The sequence below is a fragment of the Caretta caretta genome, chromosome 2 (genome assembly GCF_965140235.1).
Source record: "Caretta caretta isolate rCarCar2 chromosome 2, rCarCar1.hap1, whole genome shotgun sequence".
NCBI classification, from domain to species: domain Eukaryota; kingdom Metazoa; phylum Chordata; order Testudines; family Cheloniidae; genus Caretta; species Caretta caretta.
Genome location: NC_134207.1, coordinates 141215688 through 141231124, shown reverse-complemented (window position 1 = coordinate 141231124; position 15437 = coordinate 141215688). Strand labels below are relative to the sequence as shown.

The window sequence follows — 15437 nt, the reverse complement described above, 5'->3', positions numbered from 1 at the left end:
CAAACTTTTTGTACTGGGCAAAACTCTCATTTAGGGAGTGCTCTGCCCAACTATCGGTACTGACAATGTACCACAGACCCTCCTCGGTGGTACCAAATGAACCCATGGTACTGCATGAGCTCTGGTACCCTGGAGACCTGATGATTGGGGAAGAACCACAATCCCCATTACTTGGTACCAGGACCCTGGTATCAAGCACATCCCCGCACCCAGAATTGCTCTTAGCACTGGGCTGTATACTGCCAATACCCCAGTCAGCAGCACCCTTACCCACTGACGAATCTGACACTGGCCAGGAGAAGATCATTCCCTGGCCCCTCAAGGTGGCCCACCACCACACTATAAGGGTCATCCCCAATTCCATCATGCCAACCGCCCGTGCCTGCCTTCCTGCCTCTCCCTCCCAAGGCTATATTGTAACTTTTCGGGTATATACACACACATGGCGCGACCGTCTCTGGTGTCTCTCAGGGAGAATCCACCAGATGGTTTGCTACAGCCTGGCACCTGAGCCAGGGCAGGAGAGCACCTGAGCCAGAACAGGAGACAGCTTTTTCAGAACAGGAAAGAAGGGGGAAGGGGAAAAACAAACAAAACAAAACAAAACCATACCTGAAGAGGAAGCTACCTCTTGAGCCCACTTCTCCTCATCTCTCCCAGATGAGACTGTGCTGCCCACTCCTCATCACTAGGTGAAGATTTAAGAACTTTCTGGATCTTACCAAGAGGGTGGCAGACGAGCTGCAGATTCCCTTACAGGAGGTGGCAGATACACATCACAAGTTGGTGGAAATTCTGCACACTACCTTCTCATCTAGAACTGTCCTCCCAATTAATGAGCTGATTCTAGATCCTACCAAAATCATCTGGCAGAGCCAGCCTCCATCGCACCAACCAGCAACAGAGTGTAAACAAAAACAACCCTACATCTCTACCCAAAGAGGCAGGCTTTGTTTTCAACATTTGCAACCCAACTCCATCATAGTGGATGTGGTTAATGCATGAAGCAAGCAACATAATGCCAAGTCAACTCCATATGATCTGGCTTCGCAAGATGGCGTATTCATCAACAACATTACTGTTTAGAGTCATAAATTACCAAACTGTCATGGCCAAAACAATTTTGTTAATCTTGGGAAACCCAGGAAGTTTCTGAAACATTACTGGAAACACAAAAAGAACAGATTCAGACCATTCTTAGAGAAGGTCAGTTAATAGCCAGACCGGTCCTAGAGACACCACTGGATGTAGCTGTTACAGCTGCCCGCCAAGTCTCCATGACAGTGGTACTGAGGTGGGTTGTGGGGTTTTTTTTTTTGTTCGCTACACCTCTCTAGATTTCCCAAAGAGCTACAGACTTCCAATTTGAAGGGCCAAACTCTTTGCAGAGAAGACAGATTTTCTCTCCACATCTTGAAGGATTCTCGGACCGCACTACACTCCTTAGGAATCTACACTGTGGAACAGAAGAGAAGATATACCTCTCAACCACACCACTGATCACAATCTTCTCAATAATCACCATCTCTGTGCTGTTATGAGCCACAGTGTAAGAGGCCCAGGGCTCAAAAGTGAGAACAGTCTGCACCCCAGTCCATGACCTCTCAAACTGCCTCTTATAAGCACTTTGATGAGCTGGTTGGGGGCCTGAACAACGATACCTTACAGTATCAGCTGCCATCTATACACCTGTCACCCCACTCAGAAGTCACCTTACCTTACTTCACAGCAGTTAGGACCAGTTCTAGAGCAAAGAGATTGATTTCTAGCCCTGAACTTACAGGGTGCCTACTTCCATATCTCAATACAACCATCATACAGGAGATTTCCTACTGCTTACCTTTGGGGCAGGATCATTATAGGTACAGACTGCTCCACACAGGGTAGTCTCCAAGGTTCAGTTCATTGTAATGGCATACTAACCCCAGTACAGTGACTGGACTTTATCAGCACCAACCTGATGCAGTACAAGCGAGAGCGCTCCTCTCACTACCCACATTCACCACCCTGGGACACGTCTCCCTAATATGCTGGGGAGCTCACCTACACAACAACAAGGTTCAGGACAAATGGCCTTCCACAGAAATGACCCTCCACATCACTCTTTTGGGGTTAGGGGCTGTCAGGAGTGCCTGTGCATAAACTCTGCCTCTCATCAAAAACAACACACAAAAGTTATGATGGACTTAATGTGACCTGTATGTTTTGTATAAACTGCCAAGGAGCTGCCAGATCTCCCTCCCTCTGCAAGACAGCATTCAAACTTTGGAATTGATGCACCCATCACAATGTGCTCATCTCAGCTGTCTGTCTGCAAGGGATACAGAATGGGATAACCAACAGTCTCAGTTGGAATTTTCTCTCGACAATGAGTGTATACTGAATTCACAGGTGTTTCAAGATACAGCCACCCTTTGGGGAAACATTCACTTGCAGTTGCCCTCATCTTCCCAGTGGACAGGGTCCTCTTGTATACGTTTTCCCAGTTTTTTACCCTATCCAAGATTCTGTTGAAAATTCAATGAAACAAAGCGAGAGTTATTGTGATTGCCCTTCTTGACTATGACAAGTCTGGCTCCCTTACCTGACACAGATGGCAATATGCCCTCCTGTTCCTCTGACGTCAGCCCATTCCTTACCCGCTCTCTCAAAACAATGGGCTGACCCTTCACCCCAAGCCATGGGTCCTCTGTCTCCAGGCTTGGATCTTTCTTTGTTCCAAGGCTTAGCAGCAGAATGCTCTGACAAGCTGAAACACATGTTGCAACACAACCACAAGTTGACCACTCGACATACCTAGCTACAAAATGGAAACAACTCCAAGTTTGTCCCATTCCAAACGGACAGACCCAACCTCATCTTTCCTCCCTCTGATTTTGCACTACATTTTAAACTCTCACTCAGCTCCCTCAAGGTACATCTCATGGCGAAAATGGCTTCTCACTTGGAGTTTACTCAACCACTAATGTGTACACTCTTTAAGGGCATTGGGACTCTCTTCCCCCATGTGACACCACCCGCTCCAGCCTGGGACTTTAATCTAGTTCTCAGGGCTTGGACTAGACCTCCCTCCGAGTCCAGGGCACCTTGTTCTCTCTTACACCTGTCCATGATGACAGCATTTCTAATTGCCATCACCTCAACTAGGCACATAGGAGAAATAGCGGCACTGATGGCACACCCATCATTCACGGCCTTTGTCTTTAAATAAATAAATAAAAACAACTCTAAGGCCATATCCCAAGTTTCTCCCTACTTTTTCTGCACTTTCCATATGAATCAAAGATCCAACTCCCTGTTTTTTCCCAAAACCACATTGTGACAACTGGGAGACAATTGTGCATATGCTAGATATTAGAAGGACATTAGCATTCTACTTGGACAGGACTAAGAACTTCAGGAAATCCCCTAAACTCTTCCTTTCATCCACAGAAAGATCCAAAAGCTCTGTGATATCTGCTCAAAGACTATCCAAAAGGGTTTCCAGTTGCATCAATCACTTAGCAAGGGCACAACTTGCTTCCGTCCATACTCACTCCATGAGATCAGTTCCTACCTCAATCACATTCCATAGGGATACCCCTATCTCCCCAATCTATAGAGCAATGATTGGGGCCTCTGTTCATACTTTTACAGAACTTTATGCGATCACTGAAGATTTGGCCGCTGACACCATCTTCGACTCCACAGTACTCTCTGTAGTAAAAGACTCTGCTCCAAAGTCGCAGCCTCCCGTGGTGGGTAATGCTCCGGAGTCACCTAAAGTGGAGCACCCACAGGGACACTACTCGAAGAAGAAGATACTCACCTTGTGCAGTAACGATGGTTCTTCGAGATGTGTGTCCCTATGGGTGCTCCACAACCCGCCCTCCTCTCCTCTACTTCGGAGTTCTCTATAGGGCTCTGTGGTAGAGAAGGAAGTGAGGGGGTTGTGGAGCACCACCCGTGCAGTGCTAAATAGCCTTGAGGCAAACCACGAGGGAGGGAGAGCACATGCATGGGCTCAACGGGACACTGCTACCAAAAATCTCCGATTAGAGGTGCAGGGGCACACAGACACCTAAAGTGGAGCACCCATAGGGACACACATCTAGAAGAACCATCGTTACTGCACAAGGTGAGTAACTTCTTCGTTTGGGTACCTTATCTCTGCATTTCCATACTTTCCAACAGTAGGCATTTTTAAGAATAGTTTTACAGTAGCTTATGTTAAAGGACCATTGAAGTTTTCAAACATCTGAAGTTCAGGAAGCTTTAAGATCTTCCTCTGACCCCCCCACCCTTCCACCCCAATCCCCACACACTTATATTACTGAGATGTATTTACATTATTAATTCTAGTATTGTGAGGTTTTTAGACTGGCAATTTCAGCTGTGCTTAGAGGTAGTGCATTGTAAATCCTGAAGCTTGCTAGTCATACTGAATACTAAGCAAGTAAGTAATCAGAAAACAGTTGTAAGAAATTTTGTGACGGCATTCTTCAAAGCCATGGATTCCATGATTTTCCATTGTTTGCTTTATTATCATGACTTTCCCTTTCCCCTATGCCCCATAGGAGTGAAGTGGTATCGTTGCTTCAAAGGATGTTGTTGGTATGGTGACATGTCCCCTATGTGCACGAGTATAGTGAGTGAGAAAGCGAGTTTGCCACTGCAGGACAGGACGGGGAAGTTTCTGATGCTAGTGGAATTCCCTGTACAGAATACTGTAGATCAATGGCTCTCAACCTTTCCTGACTACTGTACCCCTTGCAGGAGTCTGATTTGTCTCGTGTACCCCCAAGTTTCACCTCACTTAAAAACTACTTGCTTACAAAAGCAGACATAAAAATACAAGTGCATAGGCACCCTATTACTGAAAAATGGCTTACTTTCTCATTTTTATCATATCATTATAAAATAATGTAATTGGAATATAAATATTGAACTTATATTTCAGTATATAGAGCAGTATAAACAAGACATTGTCTGTATGAAATTTTAGTTTGTACTGACTTCGCTAGTGCTTTTTATGTAGCCTATTGTAAAACTAGGCAAATATTTAGATGAGTTAATGTACCGCCTGGAAAACCTTGTGTAACCCTGGTTGAAAACCACTGCTGTAGATTATAGCCCAGTATGCCAGTTTAAATGGGTGCCTGCCCTGTAGTGCCCACTGCTGACCAAGTGTGGCTTTGCTGAGGCCTGCCTCAGTTTCCTCTTCACTCAGATCCCTTAAAAAGTCCTCATAGTCCAGATATTCATTCCCCTCCCCGGAGCCAATTTATAAAGTCCTGCACAAAGTTTTTCAAAATAGAACTGAAACCTACAAAGTCTTCATCCCAGGTTCCGATGGTCACAGCTCCTCCTCCCTGAGGGTCTGGCTTCCCTTCAGAGTTCAAACACTCTTCTGCACCAGTTCCAAGATGGGCACAGCTCTCCTCTCTGAGGGTCTGTTTTCCTCCCATCCCAGAACCTGTTGCTCGGAGTATGGCCTTCTCCACAGGCTTTCCGGCTGGTGTCTTCCTGCAGGACTCAGGGCCCTGCAGGAGCCTTAAGCCATGCTGTGCCTACAGGCATCTGCCAACTTGTACCTGCAGCCATCTGAAGGCCCAGGTGCCTTTCCTTAAGCGCAACTGGGCAGCAGTTAATCATTCCATGTGCCCTGGACCCTGCTTCCTCTTAAAGGGATCAGTCACCCTGTGACAGCGAACCTTATAATGAGGATGATCAAAGCACTATGGAGTGCTTTCTGCTGTAAATCATGACCAGAAGGTGTTTACTGTGTACATGTATTACGATATTATTTGTGTATTATTTCTGTGACACTGGCAATGCAAGAGCTCAGTACTGGAGACTAACCAAGTTTCCAGCCTGCTTTAGTACTGGGTATAGCAGTCGCATGGGGGAACCTGTAGGGAAAAATGTGATGAATGATTAGAACCCAATTTTCAGAGTGCCGGTTCTTTCTGAAAGTCAGGGTTGGAACCAAAATACTGAAGCAGCCACAGTCACTAGCCACTTTGGAAAATCTTGGCCATAATGTTTAATCTTTAAAAAATGTGAATTCATTTTACATTCCAAAAAGTACATATTAAAGCAGGTTCATTACTGTTCTGCTGTTACTTCCATTGGGCTGCCGCACTGCCAGGGTCACAAATCTTATCACTTCTTAGCAAGATAACCACCTCCAGCAGAAGACATGCAGAAATGCCAACTGTGATTTAAAAATGGAGGGCCAGCTAGTGCTCTCATTTACACCAAAGCTACTCCAGTGAAACCATTGGAGCGGTTGGGGATTTAAACCAGTATAAGAGAGCAGAATCTGGACCTTAAATAATACATTTCATGGTGTAGGTCCACAGGGCCAAACCCTGAAAGGGAAAGTGTTGCCTGGCTGAGAGCTTCAGAGTTGACCTGACTAGAGTTCTACTTACTCTAGCACTCTCATATTACTAAACTGAGCAAAATGGGTGCAGTTTTCCTTGAGGAATCCATTTAATTAAAGTCCTGATGCGGCTTTATTTAGTGGGGCAGGTATTTTTTAAAAGAGATGAATATTTAACCAGAATTTTAGATCCTACTTATTAACAGACCTGCATACATTGAGAAGAAACCCAGTTGTTTGTATATTCTGTCACTAATCAGATAGGCTAAAGGAGCAATGCAGGAAATGTGCGACTTACAACTCGATTTTAATAAAAAAAAATTCATAGTACCCTGGGCATTTTTATTCAGAGGTCTGAAATTCTGATTAATTGGAACTTTGGTGCTTTGGCAGCCCAGCACAAACACAGCAGCAGTGATGTCAGGTTTTGCAGATAACAATCTCTTGAGACATGAAACCTCATTAACTGAATATAATATTAATATCCCAAAGTGACACATCTACTCAAATTAGTTGCTTGAAAAACAGGATTCGGGACATGATTTAATCTGAGGAAAATGAGGACTAAGGGCAATGCACACATTTTCTAAAAGAAGACTCGCTAGACCAGCCTTAAATCTGAATGACAAATAGTTCAATGAGACTGCCATAACCTTTGAAAAAGGGCTCGAATATTGATGTCTGACCCAATTGATAAAGTCCCTAGAAATTCTGTTGAATGAGGAATTTGTTTAGGACTGTTTCTGGATTTGCAAAGTAAGTCAGTAGCGTCCTAAGAAAATCTTGTGACACACAAGATTTCATTAGATGAGAAATAAAATCAGCATTGAGTATGCTGCTAAAAGATTTGGATCTCTGTATTTGGTAGATTTCTTTTGTGAGATATAGCTCCAAAAAGAGCTGGGAATGTGTCAATTTGTATTGCTAGAACCTGAAATCATAGAAGAGGCAGCACAAATAGTGAGCCCAACGGACCCTTGTAAATGTTCTCTAATCAATTTGGAGAAATGTATCTGAGTAAGAGGAAACACAGTGTATTTGACTGTGGTTTAGAGTCAGAGCGCAGTTCTTCCATGATTCTATATCCAGAATATATCTGGAGGCAAACACTCTTGGCTTTGTGTTGCCTGTTTGCAAACAAATCCAAGTGGAGATGGCCTCACAAATTGGTTAATCTGTTTAATCATATATCAGAATAGCCACCTCCCCTAACATCGTGGCTGGCTGGATGATATGCCCTGGAATTGTTAATGTTTTGGTTTTGTGTGTGTGTGGTTTTAGGGGTGTGGGGGAAGCATGCGTGGGAGGTTGACCATCAGCAAACTTGATCTGAAAACCCAGGGCCAATTTAAACACATTCAGAATCCACAGCACGTGGTTGGGGGCCCTGTCCTATGTAATAAATCATTCCCACCCTCGGCTTACTATTAAAATGTATGTTGTATGAACACAACAAACAAACAACTCCCATGCAATTTCCTATATTCCCAGAGAGACCTACGTAAGTTGGAGAGGGGAAGGAGTGCAGGCACAGGGGTTGAGGAGAGGTTGGGGGTCCAGGGACTGTCAGGTTAAGGGGACAGGCTGAGAGGGGGAAAGGTGAAGGAACAGGAGGCTGGTGTAGGGGAAGAGAATAGGAGTTCAGAAACAGACAGGCTGATGGGGAGGTGAAGAGTAGACCAGGGCCAAACATCATGGCCTCTACTCTGTCATATTCTTGTTGACCTCTTTACAGCTTTTGATACTGTTAACCAGATTCTTCTTGAAATCCTGTCTGCTGTTATCTTTCAAAATATTGTCCCTATCCTTCTTCTGCTCCTGCTTCTCTGACTGCTTCTGCAGTGTCTCATTTGGTGGGTCCTCCTCTTCTTTCGGTGGGGTCCCACAGAGTTCCGTTTTGGCCCCCTCCCCTTCTTGCTCTGTACCCTGTCTCTGATGATCTTCTCTGCAAAGGTGGCTTTAACTATTCCCTTTATACAGATTCCTCACAGATCTACTTCTGTTTGCACCCTGTCTCTCTCTCTACCCTAACCACATCTTGACCTATCTTTCTGATGTCTCCTTGTGGGGTCTGGCCATCAGCTGAAACTTAACATGGCTAAAACTGCACTTCTGATCTATCACCCACGTTCTCCCTTCTTTATCTATCACAGTGGACAGCGCCATCATCCTCCCTGTCACTCAGAGTATGTCTACACCAGAAATGCTCCACTGGCACAGCTGCACCTGCACCGCTGTAGTGTAGGCATTTACTACAGAGACAGAAGGGGTTCTTCCGTTGCTGTATGTCTCATTACTCAGTAGTGACTGGTCCACATATAGGAGAACAGTCTGCTATTGCTGCCAGTTACTCCATTAGCTCAAGCGGGCAGAGGTCTGTGCTGTGGATCTAAAGTTTTCAATCCTATTGGTGACCCATGGGGGAGGGAGGTCAGTATGGTTCCACATGATGGAATTTGGGTTGTGTGGTGTTTTTTGTTTTATTTTTAGTGTGCTATTTAAAAGTAGGAAATTATATACAAGAAAACCACATTCAAAGCAATAAGGTTGCAAAGTCAAGCACTCAAAAGTCAGGAAATTCCAGAATTGTGTGTGCGCATTATGTTACAGTCTTCAATTACATAATCACATGCAATTTTTCTTGACAGCATCCTTGCTTCATTCAGTTTTGATTATGGCAGTGGGAGTTGAAGTGTGCACTGTATAACCGATCAACGCAAATGTTTTTCCTTTCTCTCCTTTAAGGGGCAGATGTTCACGCGACTGACCCAAGCCGTGGAATGACTTCACGGGAATGGGCTTGTTACACAGGAAGATCAGAAGCAGCCTTCCTCATGCAGAGGCTGATGGACAGGCCATGCCCTGAGCAGTTCTGTGATCAGTATAAGTCAGAATGGCCAAAGATGAAGGAACTTCTTGCCAAGGCCACAGAACCAAAAAGCTGTTTGCAGAGGATCTCAGAGGGTGTGAGGTCAGCAATGTCATTCAGGGCTTCCTGTGGCCCTGAAGAAGATGGCGTCCTTGACCACATGGTTAGGATGACTACAAGTCTTAGCAGCCCCTTTATTGCCATATCTTGCAGGACTGTGTGCCCAGGGAGCCCACCCTGTGTGGGGAAACGCACACTGGCTGTGCAGGAAATCCTTAGGAAGCAGAGAGCCCAGGAAATCCGATCTCAGGACAGAGACCACATTAGCAGCTATGAGAAATTATTTCAGAACTCCAGAGTCATGTTGGTCCCCAAAAAGAAGGACCGGCGGGCTAGTCTGCAGCCCCTCAGCCTCACAGTAGCTCACATGAACACTGTGGTCACAAGGAAAGCAAGCCTCCTGCCACTGCACCTACTGAGAAGGAGCAGTGTGAGACCAGGATTTGTCATCCCCAAAGTCCGTGTCAACAAGGCTCCTCCACCCACCTACCAACCAGAGAAAGTGAGGAGGAAGAGCAGTGCCAAAGATGGCACTTATCTACAGATTCCCAAATGGAGATACAAAGAGCTAAAGGAGGAGCGGAAGAAGGCAGAGGAACAAGAGAAGAGGAAAGCAGCAGAAGCTCAGAAACTGAGGCAGGGGTCTCCACAGAAAAACAGGACATGACTCAATGGTGGGGATGATGTCAGACATGCCATTGTTAACAGACTGTGCACATCAAAGTAGGGGCAACTAAATTGAATGATGGCCCTATGGCACTGAAATAGCACATGGGCTATCACTGTCTGTATCTGGTGGAGTGAGGAAATCTTGGGGTTGAAGTGTAAAAAATTGTTTGTTTGCCCACTGGCAGAAAATTGAGGTGGTGATTTTTTCCCAAGATTAACAGCTGAGAAACAGCCTTCACTGCATATATGCATGAAAGGGCCATGTTTTGTGTTCATTTTCTACTGGATAAAATTAAGGGCTTCAGCTTTTGATACCAGTCGCTCTCCCTTCCCCTTCGGTAGGACCATATGAATTGCAATGCTTTGTAATAATAATGAAAACCATAAAGAGTTTAAGGTATGCCACAATCTTGGTACAGTAGGTGGAGGGTAATGAATCCAGGGCTATATGTAATGCAGATCTTTTTGAATATGGTAAAGCACTTTATGATTAACATTTTAATTCTGAAAACCAGAGTTTAAGACCTCGAAGGTATCAAACGCTACACATGTACTGTCTGAATGAATATGATTCTTAATGCTATTGGTTTTACTCTTTGAAGATAAAAAATAGCTGCATATCTAATATATACACTGTGTCAACAACTGAGATAATCAGATCCCCACTTGATGTAAATCAACCTGGCTCCATAAACGTCAAAGGTGCTACACCCATTTACACCAGCTGTGGATTTGGCCCAATTTTTTAATGTCATGGTCAACTTTAAGATTTCCCTCCACCCTTACGGTTTTTCCTTTACTTGCTATCGGCCTTCTTCTCTTTTGTCTCAGGGAATGTGTTACTCCACTCTTGTATCATTGCATTTACCTACAAAATCATCGGATGATTGAAGGTCCTTTTACTAAATCTAAGTTTGCCCCTTGGGAATGGTCCAGCATACAGCCAGAAAGGACCAGATGAACACTCAAATAATGAAATTGTCTTCTCCTACCTTCAAGAAGTAGCTCAAGGATAGTGAGTGCAGCAGTACTCTATGAAAAAAATCAAAAAGGTCATATGAAGCAGCTCATTCACCAGCATTTGGAAATCCAGGATACTCATCCTAGTGAGGGTCTGAAATAGTGCAACTTGGGTGCCAAATGGGGAGTGCTTCGTCTACCATCTCCAACCCAGCCCTTGGAAAACCATTTCTTAATATCAAATTCACAACAGGAATCACCCAAGCTGTTCTTAAACTGGCAGATGAGGAGCAACGTGTCAGGTATATTGTTCCATACCCTTCCTGGATCCCATAAAACTAATAAAGTGTGCTGCATATGGTGGCTTTACCAGCATCAAAGCCCTATGACTTTCAGAGCAATTCCCTAAGTCCCACACATAATCCTAGATGTAATGTTAGAACGTGAGTGGCATATATGGCCACAGAAATGCACCGTTCCTGTATACACATAGCCCTTTTGAAACTCAGAATTTGCTTAATTGGGCAAAGTTTCTTTCAGTCCATATTAAAGTTATTTTATTTGTAGCAAGAAGGTTGTGTAAAGGGCATAGAAACCACTTGTAAGTTTAGGAATTTTCTATAGATTTTTTTTTTATAGCAAGTTAGCTGACAAACTTTGATAAGGGCTCTATGCTTGCTACTTGCAATAGAAAGATAATGTTAATAGTAATATTCAAAAGAAAACAGCAAGGCATACAGTAAATAATGCATCTATGTTTTTAAATTTCCTTCCATTTCAAACACACTGTATTGCTCTGTGTTACTCTGCATTCAAGACTAGATAGAACTTAAATGAGAATATTACTGAAAATGTTAATGTATTGGTAACCCCCCTTCACTATACTCTACTGTACTCTCAATTACAGCCTTCCCAAATAAGGCTCAGTTCCCAAAGGCACTAAGAATGTGACTCTCTCTAGATATTGCTTCACATCTTGTCAACAGTAATATATTGAACTAAGACAGGAAACAAGCTGTTGCTGCTCTCAGGTTTTCACATTTAAGCAGCTTTAAGAGCTAGCAGTATTTAATAGGCCTCAGAGTCAATCAGGGCATTGCAGCTCTGCTGGTGGGACTCACTCCCCTATTCTCCTGCATCACACTCTCTGCCATTTCTTTTGCATCCATTTGAGAGAACGGTTTCTAGAGAAGCTTTTTACACTTGGGGTCAGACAGACATTTCTTATTAACATAGCCCCAAGCAGGCGGTAGGGGTACTGCATCTCAGTAGGAGCTCTGTCTCAGGGAGGTCCAGTGCAATCCCTTCTGCAGCTCCTGGGGAACCAAGCTGCTGTGTTGCTCCTTAGGAAGGTGCAGCATGCATAATGCTTCACAGCAGCTGGTCTCACTGGCTGGTGCAGAGAGGTTGAGTCATGGCCACAGCACAGTGGGACCCATTGCCTCTGCTGTAGTGGAGAGCATGCTTGGGGGTGCTCGAAGGGAGCAGTCCCTAAATGCAGTTGTGGCTGACTCCTTCACAACATGCAAAGAGGGGAAAGTTTGCCTGTGTCCTCCTCCTCCATACCACATAGAATGGCCACAATCTGACCAGACTCTTAGTGAAACACTAATGGCCATGGACCAAAACCCAGCTCCTGGAAAGCTAGGGCTCACATCATGAAAGCGTCACAACTGCTGCTAATTAATCTCCTCTCAGCAGAGCCTGGGTGGACCTGTCAAGCAATGTTTTTCTCTCTAGCTAGGCTTTTTGTAAGGTCACCCCTCATGGTGGTGTCTATAGTGAGTTTAAGTATCAAAAGACAGATTCAGTATCCCAAAAGCAATCAATACTGCAAAACAAACACATGAATTTGCACTCTAACTCATGATAGAGTTATAGCTGACATACTTTCTCTCAGGGATTAATCTACAATAGGTTACAATTAAGGGCTGAAAATGAAGCCCATGTTCTAACCCTTTGTACTTTGCTGTGCATGTCTGTATATGTATGCTGAATTAAAAGAATTCAAATCTGTTAAAAAATATGCACTTGTTTTTCAGAGAGGAAGGGGTTTTGCCTTTTGCTTCTAGATCACCAATATGAGTTTAAACCAGGTCAGTGGGGGTGGTAAGTCATTACCATTTTGCCTAGATGAATGGTATTAACCTGGGTGGTCTCAATCCAAGTCCTAGTGGACAAGTGTTCCAATGAGAAAAAAGTTAATTGTATTTGTTGCTAATTTGCGCTCTTGCTGGCTGTCTCTTCAGAGGTGAGTGGTTGAATGGGCATTTAAAATTCACTCATGCTCAGAGATGGTCCCACTAAATCATGTTTGAGGCCGATGGGCTGAGTCAGTTGGAAAAGCTGGCAATGTTGGCATCTTTGCTGCATATCATGTGACTGTTTTTTATATGTATAAACTCCAAATGGTTTCCACAAAACATCAGTCACCTCAGGAATACAGTGGCCAAAAATTAATCAGCCTCACAAAGATATGCTCTTAGTTCTGTCCTGGCAACTGTACCCTGATCCTGGAGATTTCCAAATGGATCCTGCAGTTAGCCTCTATCTTTGCGAGATAAAAAGACAGAATTTAGATGCCTGTCTCTTACTTTGGTCAGTGTAATACTGTTGTTTACTCCAGTGACTGCAGTGGAGTTACTCCCAGTTTACGCCAGGGCGAGCGGAGAAAGGCCCATGATTAGCTACCTGATTTGAAATCACAGCAGTGTTTTTGATTGCCCTGTAAATCTGCATCCCCAGCTGCATTTCAGCAGAAATAGCTACATTTTCATTGTCTAATGACTAAGGGCTTCATTTTATCTCACTCTGAGTGGTCTTTTACCCTTTGTTCTTAATAATTCAGTCGATCCTTCTGGCAGCTTTCACTGGCAAGACTTCTGTGGTGCCCTGATAGAAACTAAAGGTGCCTTTGCCAAAGGGAATCACAAGGAAAGGAAGAAGAAAAGGAGTACTTGTGGCACCTTAGAGACTAACCAATTTATTTGAGCATGAGCTTTCGTGAGCTACAGCTCACTTCATCAGATGTTTACCGTGGAAACTGCAGCAGACTTTATATACACACAGAGAATATGAAACAATACCTCCTCCCACCCCACTGTCCTGCTGGTAATAGCTTATCTAAAGTGATCAACAGGTGGGCCATTTCCAGCACAAATCCAGGTTTTCTCACCCTCCACCCCCTCACACAAATTCACTCTCCTGCTGGTGCTAGCCCATCCAAAGTGACAACTCTTTACATAATCAAGTCGGGCTATTTCCTGCATAGATCCAGGTTTTCTCACATCCCCCCCACCCCCATACACACACAAACTCACTCTCCTGCTGGTAATAGCTCATCTAAACTGACCACTCTCCAAGTTTAAATCCAAGTTAAACCAGAACATCTGGGGGGGGGGGGGGTAGGAAAAAACAAGAGGAAACAGGCTACCTTGCATAATGACTTAGAGACTGGGAGTGGCTATTTAAGCCTAAATTAATAGTATCCAATTTGCAAATGAATTCCAATTCAGCAGTTTCTCGCTGGAGTCTGGATTTGAAGTTTTTTTGTTTTAAGATAGCGACCTTCATGTCTGTGATTGCGTGACCAGAGAGATTGAAGTGTTCTCCGACTGGTTTATGAATGTTATAATTCTTGACATCTGATTTGTGTCCATTTATTCTTTTACGTAGAGACTGTCCAGTTTGACCAATGTACATGGCAGAGGGGCATTGCTGGCACATGATGGCATATATCACATTGGTGGATGTGCAGGTGAACGAGCCTCTGATAGTGTGGCTGATGTTATTAGGCCCTGTGATGGTGTCCCCTGAATAGATATGTGGGCACAATTGGCAACGGGCTTTGTTGCAAGGATAAGTTCCTGGGTTAGTGATTCTGTTGTGTGGTATGTGGTTGTTGGTGAGTATTTGCTTCAGGTTGCGGGGCTGTCTGTAGGCAAGGACTGGCCTGTCTCCCAAGACTTGTGAGAGTGTTGGGTCATCCTTTAGGATAGGTTGTAGATCCTTAATAATGCGTTGGAGGGGTTTTAGTTGGGGGCTGAAGGTGACCGCTAGTGGCGTTCTGTTATTTTCTTTGTTAGGCCTGTCCTGTAGTAGGTAACTTCTGGGAACTCTTCTGGCTCTATCAATCTGTTTCTTTACTTCTGCAGGTGGGTATTGTAGTTGTAAGAAAGCTTGACAGAGATCTTGTAGGTGTTTGTCTCTGTCTGAGGGGTTGGAGCAAATGCGGTTGTATCGCAGAGCTTGGCTGTAGACGATGGATCGTGTGGTGTGGTCAGGGTGAAAGCTGGAGGCATGCAGGTAGGAATAGCGGTCAGTAGGTTTCCGGTATAGGGTGGTGTTTATGTGACCATTGTTTATTAGCACTGTAGTGTCCAGGAAGTGGATCTCTTGTGTGGACTGGACCAGGCTGAGGTTGGTGGTGGGATGGAAATTGTTGAAATCATGGTGGAATTCCTCAAGGGCTTCTTTTCCATGGGTCCAGATGATGAAGATGTCATCAATATA

General features: G+C 44.3%; 1 protein-coding gene and 1 long non-coding RNA gene across 7 annotated transcripts in view; one reads left to right on the top strand and one right to left on the bottom strand.

Moving 5' to 3' along the window:
• Positions 1 to 12949, top strand: part of ANKRD33B (ankyrin repeat domain 33B) — a 107499-nt gene extending 94550 nt beyond the window's left edge. The window contains exon 4 of the mRNA XM_048839604.2: positions 9113 to 12949. Within this exon, the coding sequence (XP_048695561.1) occupies positions 9113 to 9963 (851 nt within the window). The 3' untranslated portion in view covers positions 9964 to 12949. The remainder of the gene's footprint in view (positions 1 to 9112) is intronic.
• LOC125632014 (uncharacterized) overlaps positions 1 to 15437 on the bottom strand; it is an 83449-nt gene that overhangs the window by 42994 nt on the left and 25018 nt on the right. The gene's annotated exons all lie outside the window — the stretch shown is intronic.